Here is a 14,323-nt window from a genome sequence, read left to right on the forward strand (position 1 = left end):
GCCCCGATTATGTTTCTAGGTTAGTCAGCACCATACCCGTGCTCGTGGGTTTCACCGAAGTGGTAAACGTCTGAGACCTGCATCACTGCGGGCTTTATGACTGGAATACTGTTAAAAGCGGCGTTAAACCAAACTCACTCACTCACTCACTTATCCGGCGTTCCCGGCCCATAAGCACTGCTCTACCCGAAAGCAAGAGTGCAAAGCAGGACACCTGATGCCGGATCTTTCGTGGTTACGCCTCAACACTTGTGACCCACAAACAATCTCGCGCATTTTATCTGCAGTCCGGGATTGAATCACTCACCACAGTCGGTGCTGGGGCGAGGATGTGTGGCAGGGGGAACACCGGGCCTGCGGCGATAGCTTTAGATGTTTGTAAATTATGTCTGTTTGTCCTGCCTGTAGTGTTGTCAAGCGAGGTCGGCTCGACTGGAAACTGTTCTGGAAATGGTTTGACGGAACCCTTGGTCATATGGGGAACGAAGGTAGGTGACCAAACTTTAGTGTTTGTTTACTGATATAAAAGTGGGGTATCTTACTCCCTTAACTGTGTAGAATGGCACCACGTGTTCAAGTGAGAACAACTGCAGCGCTGAGTCAAATGAGAGAGGGGCGATCGGGTAGCCTAGTGGTAAAAGCGTTCGCTCGTAACGCCGAAGACCCGGGGTTGATTCCCGACATGGGTACAATGTGTGAAGCCGATTTCTGGTGTTCCCCGCCATGATATTACTGGAATATTGTTAAAAGCGACCTATAATCATAATCACTCGCTCTATCACCAATGAGAGATCGCCATTGGATCAAGTGGCGTCAAATGCATGTTCGATGCGCTGCAAACACTGTGTGCTCCAATATTTTCAGTTTTCCCCGTACACAATTTGAAAAAACAAATTTAGAAATGCTATGGCTGGCATGCATGTCGATAACCTACAATAACCCCTATCTTGATGTAGGTTTACCGAAATGCGTGCCCTGGAGATATAGAGTATAAAAGACAACTAGGGATATGAACGAAATTGGTTAACACGAAGTGTCGTTTGAAGAACCGTCTAACTTAACCGACCTCCTCCATGGTCTAGCGGATAGAGCGTCTGCCAGGAGACCGGAAGGTCCGGGGTTCGATCCGCGGCTGCGTCATACCAAAAGACGTTAAAAGATGGTACTTTTTGTTCCCATGTCTGGCGTTCGGCATTAAGGGGCTAAAACAAGGACTGGTCAGCTCGGAGTCAGTATCCTGAGTTGGGTATTCATGTTAAATCGGTATCAGTCCGGACTAGTACAAGCAGTCACACACACACACACACACGCACGCACGCACGCCGATTTCACCTCACCTGCTTCACAGAAACTGGGTCAACGTTTTCCACCTGCCACCACGACAGAGCTTTGCTCCCTTTGATTATTGAGGCCGTCTATACATGCTTCACAGACCCAAATAATGAAAATCATTCACTGCATAATGTGGGAATTACTTTGACTAGCATGTTCCATGTGCAGGGCACAACAGCACACGGCAGCTGGGTGGGGGTGATTGGTGGCTGTAGTGGAATGAGGCTGATGACGGCGAGATGCATTTAAGACAGGAGTTGGAAAGCGCGTAGGCGAGTGGCATAGACGGTAAAAAAAGTGCTTGAAATACACAGCTATATATATTATCTTCATGAATGGGAAAGTCAGACAACTGACATGGCGAGGTAACTAAGAACTGCGTACTGCTACCTCAAGCAGCACGACAGATGGGAGGGTGTCTGTTATGTTGATTCGTTCCCTTGTTCAACTCACAAAATAGAAAGCCTCTGTTTGACAGGATCTTTAATGGTACAGCATAGCGAATATTTGAGGTGCAGCTTAGGCTGAGATTCTAAACTTCCTATTTGATATATTTCAACTCTGGGAAATATTATTTACTGAATACAACGTAGACAAGCAGGATGTTTAACACAAAAACTCAGAATTTCGTTGTTTTAATTTGAGATCCCGAGGTAAAACGCTCGACGTTAATCAGTTAATAGAGAATAAATTTAAAAACATGAATCCAACTCAAGTCGAGAATAATTTGGCAAGTCTAGATGCCCCAGCATTGTTTTGACTCCATTTTGATTTAACGTTTACCTTTTTAGATATATATTTTAAAAATATGTTTTCTGGAACTAAATGTTAATTCTAGGCCGTTGCCATGGATATGAGTTCTCTGCAGCGACCATGTGTGTGGCCTGTATGCATGTAATCAAACAAACCTGAGCCTGGACAAGAGAACCCAGTGCATGGCGTACATTGCCGAGCAAAAGAAAGTATACACTTGAACATTCACACTTCACTCTGCTCATTACTGTGTACCTTGAAGGTGTTCCTTGAGGCGTCACGTGTGAGATACGCATTGATATGATGCATGTAATATCGCCTATTATACTCGTACCCAATACATCACCATCGAATAGCCATTTCTTGTTTGTTTCATATTTAGACCTGGGTGTATTCATTCTGGGGCCCTTCTGTATAAAAGGGCTACATTTGAGATAGACGATACAATTATTGCATAGTTCTTCTTATGGAATGGAATACATGTAGGTACATTTATTTTGATATATTTCTTTTCAAGTCACATACGGTGTTATCAAAAAGAGGGATTTATGAAAATCGGAATCGAAACAATCTCATTAAAATCAGACCTCTGTTCTCTCTACCGCTAAACTAAGATCTGAGGACATCTAATTAGGGGTTACGTCAGAACGACCCTTCATCCGACCAATCAGAGCATCGCTTACCAGATTGTGAAAGTGACAGTCGGAATGTGATTTCTAATCATGCAACCTCGAAAACTTTAACTCCGAACTATAGTTACGGGTTTGACGACTGAATGCTAACAATCTAGACCATCTATTAGCCATTCAAAAATGTTCTTTTGTTCAGGTTTCAAATTTGTAATCGAGAATTTCGCAAAATATGTTTCGAAGCGTAGTCGGTCAAAGTTCGCACAAGGTCGGTCTGACGTGACCCGTAATGGGATGTCCTCAGATCTTTGTTTAGTTGTAGCGAGAACTAAGATCTGATTTTATTGATATTGGAATCGAAATGAAGTATCCCATAAACAAATTGTGTTTAATGTATAGTGTAGTCCTGTTGACTCCACCCCAAATTACACCCCACATGAGGTGAGGTGAAATGGGACTTATATTATTATCAAGATTATTGCACCTATATAACGACATGCATACACGTGTGTGTGTGTGTGTGTGTGTGTGTGTGTGTGTGTGTGTGTGTGTGGTTGCTTATAGTGCTAGCCCACGGAGATACCATGCCGCAGTTTGACAGAGTAACAACAAGTACCATCTTTAAACGTCTTTTGGTAGGACGCGGCCGCCGATCGAACCGCGGCCCTCCGCTCTCTGGGCGGACGCTCTACCACTGGACCACGGAGGCGGTCGACACCCCACATGAACAAGCCGTCCGCAAGTTGAGGTACCCAGATTGCTGACACCAAGTATCATCTAGATACAGTTCTGATGCGAACTCTAACCAAGAATGGGACCTGTTTAAATCACTTTGATCGAGTGTTAAAACGTCACAGCAAACAGCGGAAACATTTGGCCTCACCCATGTCCTCACCATCAAAGACATGCAAGACGCTGAGTTTGGCTTTCCGATTCACGATAGTACGAGGAAAATCCTGACTGACTATCTGGAGCGAGGTCACATTATCAGTTTGCCGCAGGACAACGAGATGTGAGACAGGCTATCCAGACGAACGTTGAGGAAATCCCCGTTCAGGATTTGGTACTGACTCAGGACAATCCGCCTGTTCACGCGTCACAAAACGCCGTGGCTGCAGCGGTAGATTGTGGCTTTGGGTTACCTCCCCTTGCCTCTTAATCTGACCTACCACCATCTGGCTTTCTTCTCTTCCCTCATTTCAAATCGCACCAGCGTGGTAGAGTTGTTGCTAGTAAAGGGGGCGGTGGGGTAGCCCAAGTGTTAAAGCGTTCCGTCCTCACGACGAACAGTTCGATTCCCGTCATGGATACAATATGTGAAGCCCATTTCTGGTGTCCCTCGTCTTGATGTTCATGAAATATTCCTAAAAGCGGCGTAGACCATACTCCGTCACTCACTCTTAAGGACGCGGCAACTGACACCGTAGGGGCTTTTGGGGGAGACAAGGGCCCCGTTCCACAAAGCGATCTTAGCGCTAAGTCGATCGTAACTCCCATTCTTTACCACTGACTTACGACAATCATAGCGCTAAGATCGCTTTGTGGAACGGGGCCCAGGCTATAGATACCTGTAGAGAAGAAATAACAAAACTGGAGCCTCGCTGGACCAAGTTGTTGTCAAAGGGGATTATGTTGCATACATTGGTTGGTTGGTTGGTTGGTTGGTTGGTTGTTTAACGCCGCACTCCAGCTATTCCAGCTATATGACGGCGGTCTGTAAATAATCGAGTCTGGACCAGACAAATGTATGAAATGTTTTTATTTTGAACAATGAGACCACAAACTTTCTCTTTACCCTCTTGCGCGTCTTTAACAGTATGTGTAAAATCATGTTTAGAAAGATCTGGTGTCCGTTCAGACCTTGCCTTTGCCCCGTCTGAAGCAGCCTCTAACACATGATGCCAGCTTGTGGGTGAGGGAGTGAGTTGGATTTAACGCCGTTTTTGACAATATATCAGTCAAATCACGGCGTATCAGCTTCATGGGGATTAACGTCGCGTCCAAGATTATTGTACTTATATAGCGACGTGCATGCACGTGTGTGTGTGTGTGTGTGTGTGTGTGTGTGTGTGTGTGTGTGTGTGTGTGTTTCGCTGCTTGTACTTGTCCGGACTGATGCCGATTTATAGTGCTAGCACACTGATATACCATGCCGCAGTTTAACATGAATTGCCCATTCTGACACAGTATACTGACTCCGAGCCGACCAGTCCTTGTTTAAGCCCCTTAATGCCGAGCACCAGACAGGGTAACAACAAGTATCATCTTTTAACGTCTTTTGGTATGACGCGGTCGGGGATCGAATCCCGGACCTTCCGCTCTCCGGGCGGACGCTCTACCACTAGACCACGGAGGCTGTCATGTGCGAGAAAGGCCGAGTGAAGCAGGTTTAACACGTTTCCAATGCACTAAGGTGAAATCCACGAGCACGACACAAACCAAGTAACGTTATCGGGGTGAATCTGGGAGTGGAGGGTTTCAGGGAAGGGGAGCAACTCTGCACTTTGATGTCCCGACGCCTTGATAATGCTGTAGTGCTTAAACTCAGACTAAAGGAAGGTAATAGGATGTTTACCAAAGAGGTCACGCACCTGGAAACAAACATATAAATAAAATATAGATTTCCATCCTTTGTTACTGATGACACACCATTGCCACATAGGATTTAATGTTATTCGCTCCACAGGAGCGTCAAGTGAGTGAGTGAGTATGGGCAGGTGGGTCTATAAGTGGATGGGTGCTTGAGTGGGTAAGTATAGTGAGTGGATGAGTGAGTCATGTAGTGGATAATTGGGTGGGTGAGTAAGTGACTGAATAAGTGAGTGAGTAGGTATGAGCAGGTGGGTGTATGAGTGAGTGAGTGAGTGAGTAGGCATGTGCAGGTGGGTGTATGAGTGAGTGAGTAGGTGTGGACAGGTGGGTGTATGAGTGAGTGAGTAGGTGTGGGCAGGTGGATGTATGAGTGAGTGAGTAGGTGTGGGCAGGTGGGTGTATGAGTGAGAGAGTAGGTGTGGGCAGGTGGGTGTATGAGTGAGTGAGTAGGTGTGGGCAGGTGGGTGTATGAGTGAGTGAGTAGGTGTGGGCAGGTGGGTGTATGAGTGAGAGAGTAGGTGTGGGCAGGAGGGTGTATGAGTGAGTAGGTGTGGGCAGGTGGGTGTATGAGTGAGAGAGTAGGTATGGGCAGGAGGGTGTATGAGTGAGTGAGTAGGTGTGGGCAGGAGGGTGTATGAGTGAGTGAGTAGGTGTGGACAGGTGGGTGTATGAGTGAGTGAGTAGGTGTGGGCAGGTGGGTGTATGAGTGAGTAGGTGTGGGCAGGTGGGTGTATGAGTGAGAGAGTAGGTGTGGGCAGGTGGGTGTATGAGTGAGTGAGTAGGTGTGGGCAGGTGGGTGTATGAATGAGTGAGTAGGTGTTGGTTGGTGGGTGTATGAATGAGTGAGTAGGTGTGGACAGGTGGGTGTATGAGTGAGTGAGTAGGTGTGGCCAGGTGGGTGTATGAGTGAGTAGGTATGTGCAGGTGGGTGTATGAGTGAGTGAGTAGGTGTGGGCAGGTGGGTGTATGAGTGAGTGAGTAGGTGTGGGCAGGTGGGTGTATGAGTGAGTGAGTAGGTGTGGGCAGGTGGGTGTATGAGTGAGTGAGTAGGTGTGGGCATGAGGGTGTATGAGTGAGTGAGTAGGTGTGGACAGGTGGGTGTATGAGTGAGTGAGTAGGTGTGGGCAGGTGGGTGTATGAGTGAGTGAGTAGGTGTGGGCAGGTGGGTGTATGAGTGAGTGAGTAGGTGTGGGCAGGTGGGTGTATGAGTGAGTGAGTAGGTGTGGGCATGAGGGTGTATGAGTGAGTGAGTAGGTGTGGACAGGTGGGTGTATGAGTGAGTGAGTAGGTGTGGGCAGGTGGGTGTATGAGTGAGTGAGTAGGTGTGGGCAGGTGGGTGTATGAGTGAGTGAGTAGGTGTGGGCAGGTGGGTGTATGAGTGAGTGAGTAGGTGTGGGCGGGTGGGTGTATGAGTGAGTGAGTAGGTGTGGGCAGGTGGGTGTATGAGTGAGTAGGTGTGGGCAGGTGGGTGTATGAGTGAGTGAGTAGGTGTGGGCAGGTGGGTGTATGAGTGAGTGAGTAGGTGTGGGCAGGAGGGTGTATGAGTGAGTGAGTAGGTGTGGGCGGGTGGGTGTATGAGTGAGTGAGTAGGTGTGGGCAGGTGGGTGTATGAGTGAGTGAGTAGGTGTGGGCAGGAGGGTGTATGAGTGAGTGAGTAGGTGTGGGCGGGTGGGTGTATGAGTGAGTGAGTAGGTGTGGGCAGGTGGGTGTATGAGTGAGTAGGTGTGGGCAGGTGGGTGTATGAGTGAGTAGGTGTGGGCGGGTGGGTGTATCAGTGAGTAGGTGTGGGCAGGTTGGTTTATGAGTGAATGAGTAAGGTGTGGGCAGGTGGGTGTATGAGTGAGTGAGTGAGTAGGTATGTGAGTACGGGTAGGTTGGTTTATGAATGAGACGGTAGGTGAGAGCGTTGGTGATGTTTTACGCGACAATCAGCAGTATTTCAGCGACATCCATGCAGTGGGCCTCACACATTACGCACACTGTGAACCAGAGCATGAGACTTGGTGTTGCGAGCGCCCACACTGAACCTCATATTATACGTATTGATGCGAATTATACAGCTCCTCGTGACTTGAGGACACTGCACATCTGCCTACTGTTAACGTGTGACGTCAGCACTCCATTGAGCTCATTGTTATCGTGAAGATACTACCTCATCGTTATGTCCGGCGCGCATCCGGAACGCGACAGTTCCGGACACCTGCCTGGCATGTATCGTCTCATCCTGGTGTTGATTGGACGCCGTGAAGAGATGCGTCACATGCTAAACGAGAAAGCGATAGGTTGTCTCTCAACTGATAAGAGCAAATTGCCAGGATAAAATGAAATCAATGTTGTACATGTCACACCATACATGCATTGGCCTTGTTGAAAAGACCTACTTGAAATTGTTATGCTTGAACAGAATCAGACGGCTTGATTACATTAGACCGCCTCCGTGGTCTAGTGGTAGAGCGTCCGCCCGGAGAGCGGAAGGTCCGGGTCTCGATCCCCGACCGCGTCATACCAAAAGACGTTAAAGGATGATCTTGTTGTTACCCTGTCTGGCGCTCGGCATTAAGGGGCTAAAACAAAGACTGGTCGGCTCGGAGTCAGTATACTGTGTCTGAACGGGGTATTCATGTTAAACTGCGGATAATGTTGTGATGATCTTCGAAATCATGTTTTGTTCATAGCGTATTTGTTCGCGAGGCCTGCGATTGATCCCAGGCAACCTTAAACAACTCACGGATTTTGACAACCCAATAAAACATGTCAATAAGACGTACAGTTTTGAGATACATATATAGTGTGTCCATCCATATCTGGTCTTTTGTGACCGCCTCCGTGGTCTAGTGGTAGAGCGTCCGCCCGGAGAGCGGAAGGTCTTGGATTCGATCCCCGACCGCGTCATACCAAAAGACGTTAAAAGATGGTATGTTGTTACCCTGTCTGGCGCTCGGCATTAAGGGGCTAAAACAAAGACTGGTCGGCTCGGAGTCACTATACTGTGTCTGAGTGGGGTATTCATGTTAAACTGCGGCATGGTATCTCAGTGAGCTAGCACTATAAATCGGCATCAGTCCGGACTAGTACAAGCAGCCACACAAACACACACACGTACATGCACGTCGCTATATAAGTGCAATAATCTTGGACGCGACGTTAAACCCCATTTCACCTCACCTCACCTTGATTGCATTAAAACGTTTTTTAATACAAACTTCAAGTCGTTTTTCTTTCAACAGAAGCGTCAACAAAGTGTATGAACCAACTGCAAATTAACAACTAGAGATCAAAATATAATCGACATTATTTACATAATCATATGACATCTCTACTATTTTAAAGACGAGTCCATTGTACAATTCCGACTACATCTATATCATAAGCATGTATTTATGAATCATTGCGGAAAGATGGGCATGTCATGCCGGTTATCTTATAGGTATTATCATCTCCAAAGTAATCATCTGCAAACAATCACCGCTACTCAATTCGCGTTCAGCCTCTGTTCAGTAATATAATTTAAAAACAAAGAAAAATCAACTTCTGTTATGTGTTATTCCAGAGACCATATACCGATATCGGTATATACTCTCTGGTTCTTCTTTTCTGCTTATGCAAAGACAAGATATCCATTTTATCAATACCGTTTTTGAGAGACCATATTATATATATATATATTAATTTCAACTTTTTAAGTTCGTTATAACAAATTCTCTATGCAGCTTGCAAATCATTCTTCATAATCTGAGGCACGGGTTGTCCAGTCGTCTATGGCGCCGCAATTCGCTCTGCAGAGTTGCGTCCCTTGGGCACGCACGAAATCTATGATCGTGGGTTCGAATCCTTGTTCCCTCCTAGTATGTTTCTAGGTTTGTCAGCATCATACCCGTGCTCATGGGTTTCTCGAAAGTTTTGAAAGTCTTAGACTTGAATCACTTCGGGCTTTCCTCCCACATTAAGCTGACACGCTGTGACATAACTTGAAAAACGTTCAAAGCGGCGTTAAACCCAACTCTCTCCCTCTCTCACTCGATGATCCTGTTTATTATATCTCCATTCTGTAATGATAAATATCCTTGACCCATTTGCCATCATGATTTGCCATTCATTTTGAGTCTGATCTGAATGACGCGACAATATTACTTATGCCTGTCAAATCATATACGACAGAAATTAAATGTTACGAAATATGGAATGGTGACGTCACTTCCAAACAAAGTCATGGTAGACAGGAGATTTATTACACTGATGGTCGAGAATGCTTGCAAATTCGCCATTACAAAGCTGTTGTTGACAATATTCGCAGTTACATAGATACCGGAATGCCATTATACTTTTGGGAATAAGGATTTGAAGTTGTAAAATGATCCCACTTATCTGTCTGTGGGGCGGTCGGGTAGCCTAGTGGTTAAAGAGTTCGCTCGTCACGCCGAAGACCCGGTTTCGATTCCCGACATGGGTACAATGTGTGAAGCCCATTTCTGGTGTCCCCCGCCGTGATATTGCTGGAATATTGCTAAAAGCGGCGTAAAACCATACTCACTCACTCACTTATCTGTCTGTATCATCATCCTACTGCCCTCAGCCCCCTGCAGTTATCCAACCATCCGTGCCAAGACTATCCCCACAATAAGCCGTACGATTACTGTTAACCCGTGAAGATCCAGGGTAGAATAGGTCCCCAGCAACCCATGCTTGTCGTAAAAGGAGACTATGCTTGTCGTAAGAGTAGACTGAGGATATCGGGTGGTCAGGCTTGCTGACTTGGTTGATTCATGTCATCGATCCCAATTGCGTGGATCGATGCTCATTATATCAATCCAGACTCCAGGTCTGGTCCAGAATATTTATAGACCGCCGTCATCTAGCTGGAATATTACTCAGTGTCGCTTTAAACAACAAACAAACAAACAAAACAAACTGTTAACTGATGAGCAAAGGGAAGGTCCCATCTATCCAGCTTTCTTGTGCCTAGCATATTGAGAATGAGTTACCTTGCTGTGGCTTAAAACATTTTTGAACAATGTAGCAAACTTAGATATGTTAACAGCAAATATAACTCGTTTTATGTCATTTTTATCCTACTTATGTTGGAGATACTATCAAAATAAATCAAAGTTTCTTTTGAGCTGGCATGAATATTATAAGTAACTTAGCAAGTCTATGCTCTTAATTCCCTCTACTCTTGCTGCAGTCTCTGATTTTGGCTTGGGTACATTTCAGTGTATGGACACATACCTGGGGTATATATCTGTAGTACCCTTGACGACAACGACCCCTTCAGTTCTTCTCTCCCATGTGGTTGATCATACATTAAATATTCTTCACGAATACTGTAGAACATGAAACTTAAATTAAATGCGAGCTGGTCGAAAATGCGTTATGCAATTAATGAGATTTGACCAGTAAAAGCTAATCAACAAACGAAAACACCAAGACTGCACACTTAGAGTGAGTGAGTTGGGTTTAACGCCGCTTTTAACAGTATTCCAGTCATATCGCGGCGTGTCAGCTTAATGTGGGAGGGAAGCCCGAAGTGATGCAGGTCTAAGACGTTTACAACTTCGGTGAAACCCACGAGCACGGGTATGGTGCTGACAAACCTAGAAACATAATCGGGGCGAACCGGGATTCGAACCCACAATCATAGGTTTCTGGTGTGCTCAAGGGACGCAACTCTGCACAGCGAATCGCGGCGCCTTAGACGACTGGGCCACCCGTGCCCCCTGCACACTTAGAATTCCATGAAGCAGTATAGGCTGATCTTTAAAAAACTTAACTTCAACTGTTGATCTAACTTTTTGAAATCAAAAGCAAGAAAGTTTATCCTCATATTTCAGGAAATAAAACATGAAAGGGCAACATCTACATGCATTAAATAAAAATGTGCTTGTCTATGTGATAATTCTACTTGTCATTAAAGTGATTAGTCTCTCTACTGGAAGTAGTGATAAGTGTTCTTATTTTGGTTGTGTATAGTGTCCACAGACGATATTATTGTGATGTACTTGATGCACTCCACATGTCTCCTGAATCGGTTGCACAATATTGACAAGAATACTTTTGATGCGATGCATCTCCTCGGCAGCAAACTCTTTCATAGTCAAATTACATTCACAAAAAATATTTTCCCCAAATATTTAATCAAGATAAACCCTTGACTCTAGCAGAGAGTACACTAAAAGGGATCGAGCTGTCATGTACATTTCAGCATACTTACAGAAATTGTTCTATGTTAATTGTTAATGGAAAATTAAGGTAATAAATATTAGGGGTCTTAAACAACCTAAATGGGTGGCGTACTGAAGGACATATTCAGTCATGACCACTAAGAGTTGGCCAATATGTGTCCTTTCAAAACTATAGAATCTATATTTATATCGGAAAGTTTGACAATAGGAATAAGCAAGCGCTGCTATAACGCCTACATTTTACTGTAAGACGCTGGTAGAATAGGACGTCTCGTATCCTTCTTGTTTGAAGTAGTTCTAGTGTTCAAATCATCGAGATGCGCACGTCTTGTCTCTGGAATGTTACAGCTGGTCACGATTAAGTCAACAAAGTCGTGGCGAATGCCGAAAACAGACGAACATCTATCGAACACGACCCAAGATCATAAAAGAGGCGATTTGAAGTTGAATAACTTACAAAATACAGAAAATATAGAAAGGAATGTGTTACGTACAACATGGTTTTTTAGCATTTTGCATCTGCTTACCGCGTCCAGGGTACCACACTGCTGAGTCCCAAATACCTCCTACATATACTCCGAATCCCGCGTAGCGAAAGGGGATTGGCAGTCTCACTATCTCCTTCTCATTATGGCGATTAACCTTCTGACAAATGTCATGCATTTCAGGTTTTGAATAAACTAGAACTAAACAACTAACAAAATATCGTAAATTTCAAGACCAAGATGTTATGTTTCTGTACTGAATGTATAGTGTGGAGGACAACTTCAGTCTAGAATTAGTAATATACTTTTAATTATGATATTATTACACCTTCCGATCATTACAAGTAAAAGTTTCATCTTAAACATAGAGAGAGGTAAGGAGTTTATGGAGATTAGTTGTAACATTGGAATTGCTCATACATCATAACATGCACAAAATTACAGTGGAATGCTTCCTGCTTAGTTCAAAGAAAACCAGCCAGCTCACTTTTGAGTAGAATGTTTACCTTTTTCCCCATAGTAATTAGATATGCTTGCCTTATTTCGCACTTTTACCTCTTAACATTTGATTGGCGCATTGGCAGATCCCACATGTGATATGTCTGTCATTTGGATCCGTGATCGGACACGTTAGGACTTGAATACAACAACAGGAAGGTCGCGGACGTGTGTTGTGCCACGTGATATTGACATGACTTTAAAATGTCGGGATAGAAATTCCACGAGGTTAACAAAGGTTTCATTGTGTATCAAGTTTCTATATCTAATCATCCATAGGTACGGATTGCCAAGTCGTCGTCTGTAAAGCGCTGTGCAGAGTTGCGTCCCTTGGGCATACCAAAAACCTATCATCATGGGTTCCGATCCCGGTTCGCCCCGATTATGTTTCTAGGTTTGTCAGCACCATACCCGTGCTCGTGGGTTTCACCGAAGTGGTAAACGTCCGAGACCTGCATCACTTCGAGCTTTCCTCCCACATTAAGCTGACACGCCGCGATGTAACTGGAATAATATTAAAAGCGGCATTACACCATACTTACTCTCTCACTAGTGTATATTTTTGGTCACATTTTCCATGTCAACACTTGACTGTAAACATCTGCTCACCTTTTTCGTGCGGCGGATAGTGGTGGTTAAAACTTTGCAGATATTATTTGTTGTCAGTTTGACCTTAATAGTGGTAAACGTCTAAGACCTTCATCACTTTGGGCTTTCCTCCCACATTAAGCTGACCCATGCTTACATATATGTAACCTATGTTCTATTTATAAGAATTATTATTAAGCGTCAAGAAAGTTACATTGAGATTGGGTTTAACGTAGCTCTGAAAAGTGTATCAGTTATTTCACAGCGTGTCAGCTTAACGTGGGAAGACACTTGCTATTAAAATCAACAGAAGGCCTGCTCAACCTTTAAGTTTCAAAGATAATATCATAGTGTATTTTTATTTATAGTTATACATCTTCCAGGAATAAGCCTGTTTGCTTGCCATGTATAATTGTATTCAATGTTGTTTTAGTCTATTTGCAATACAGTACTTATAAATTTATAAAGGGAATTTAACAATGTAATTGGACGCCAAATTTTAAATAATTGTCTGTCTTTATTTGGTTTGGGAAGAGTGATAATTCCTATGTTCATTGTTATAGATAATATTTTAATTTTAAAGGTTTCCTTCATAAATCTATGAATCCATGGGCCTAACTCTCTCCAAAAGAACAATCGGATATCCATCAATACCTGGGCTCTTATGATGTTTCATAGACAGAACTGCTTTTTCAAATTCTTCACTGCTAATTCTACCTCATCTTTTCTTAGTTTCGGTGTTTTTAGATTGTTCATTTTACTATCATAGGCTTGCTAAGAAATGTTTGTTTTATTGTTCAGACTGGTATAGAAATAGTTTCACTCTTCTAGGATAGATTTGCGTCTGTCACTGTGTCTCCATGTTCATTTAGGATACTATTGATAAACTTACTTGTGTAATTTCAATTTTCTAAATGACAAAAATAACTGGTTTGTTTTTCTCTTTACATCTTATTCTATTTTTAACTTGAATTCCTCTTTTTTCTTCTTCATGTCGTTGTAATTGCTTTTTAGTAGTTGATAAATCAGCTGATATTGATTCGTTTAAGTTTTGAAAGAACTTTCTGATATTTGTTCTGTGAGTTCTTTAATCTTTTTATCCTTATTAATGACAAAAAGAGAAATGGTTTTACCCCTTAAATCCACTATGAAGGTTGAGACACAGGCTATCATCCTCGTTTATCCAATGTATAATATCCCCATTCTATTTAGAAACTCGGAACGTATTTATATGTGGGTTGTAATATCAATGTCACTCACTACTTCC

General features: G+C 43.8%; 1 protein-coding gene across 3 annotated transcripts in view; it reads left to right on the forward strand.

Moving 5' to 3' along the window:
* The first annotated feature begins 318 nt into the window (after window positions 1–318).
* Window positions 319–14,323, forward strand: part of LOC139449378 (interleukin cytokine receptor-related protein 1-like) — a 31,346-nt gene continuing 17,341 nt past the window's right edge. For all 3 annotated transcript variants that reach the window (XM_071230734.1, XM_071230736.1, XM_071230735.1), the window contains exon 1: window positions 319–488. In XM_071230734.1, the coding sequence (XP_071086835.1) occupies window positions 330–488 (159 nt within the window). In that variant the 5' untranslated portion in view covers window positions 319–329. The remainder of the gene's footprint in view (window positions 489–14,323) is intronic.

This window comes from Haliotis cracherodii, unplaced genomic scaffold, assembly GCF_022045235.1.
Source record: "Haliotis cracherodii isolate W230 unplaced genomic scaffold, xgHalCrac1.p SCAF_8, whole genome shotgun sequence".
NCBI classification, from domain to species: domain Eukaryota; kingdom Metazoa; phylum Mollusca; class Gastropoda; order Lepetellida; family Haliotidae; genus Haliotis; species Haliotis cracherodii.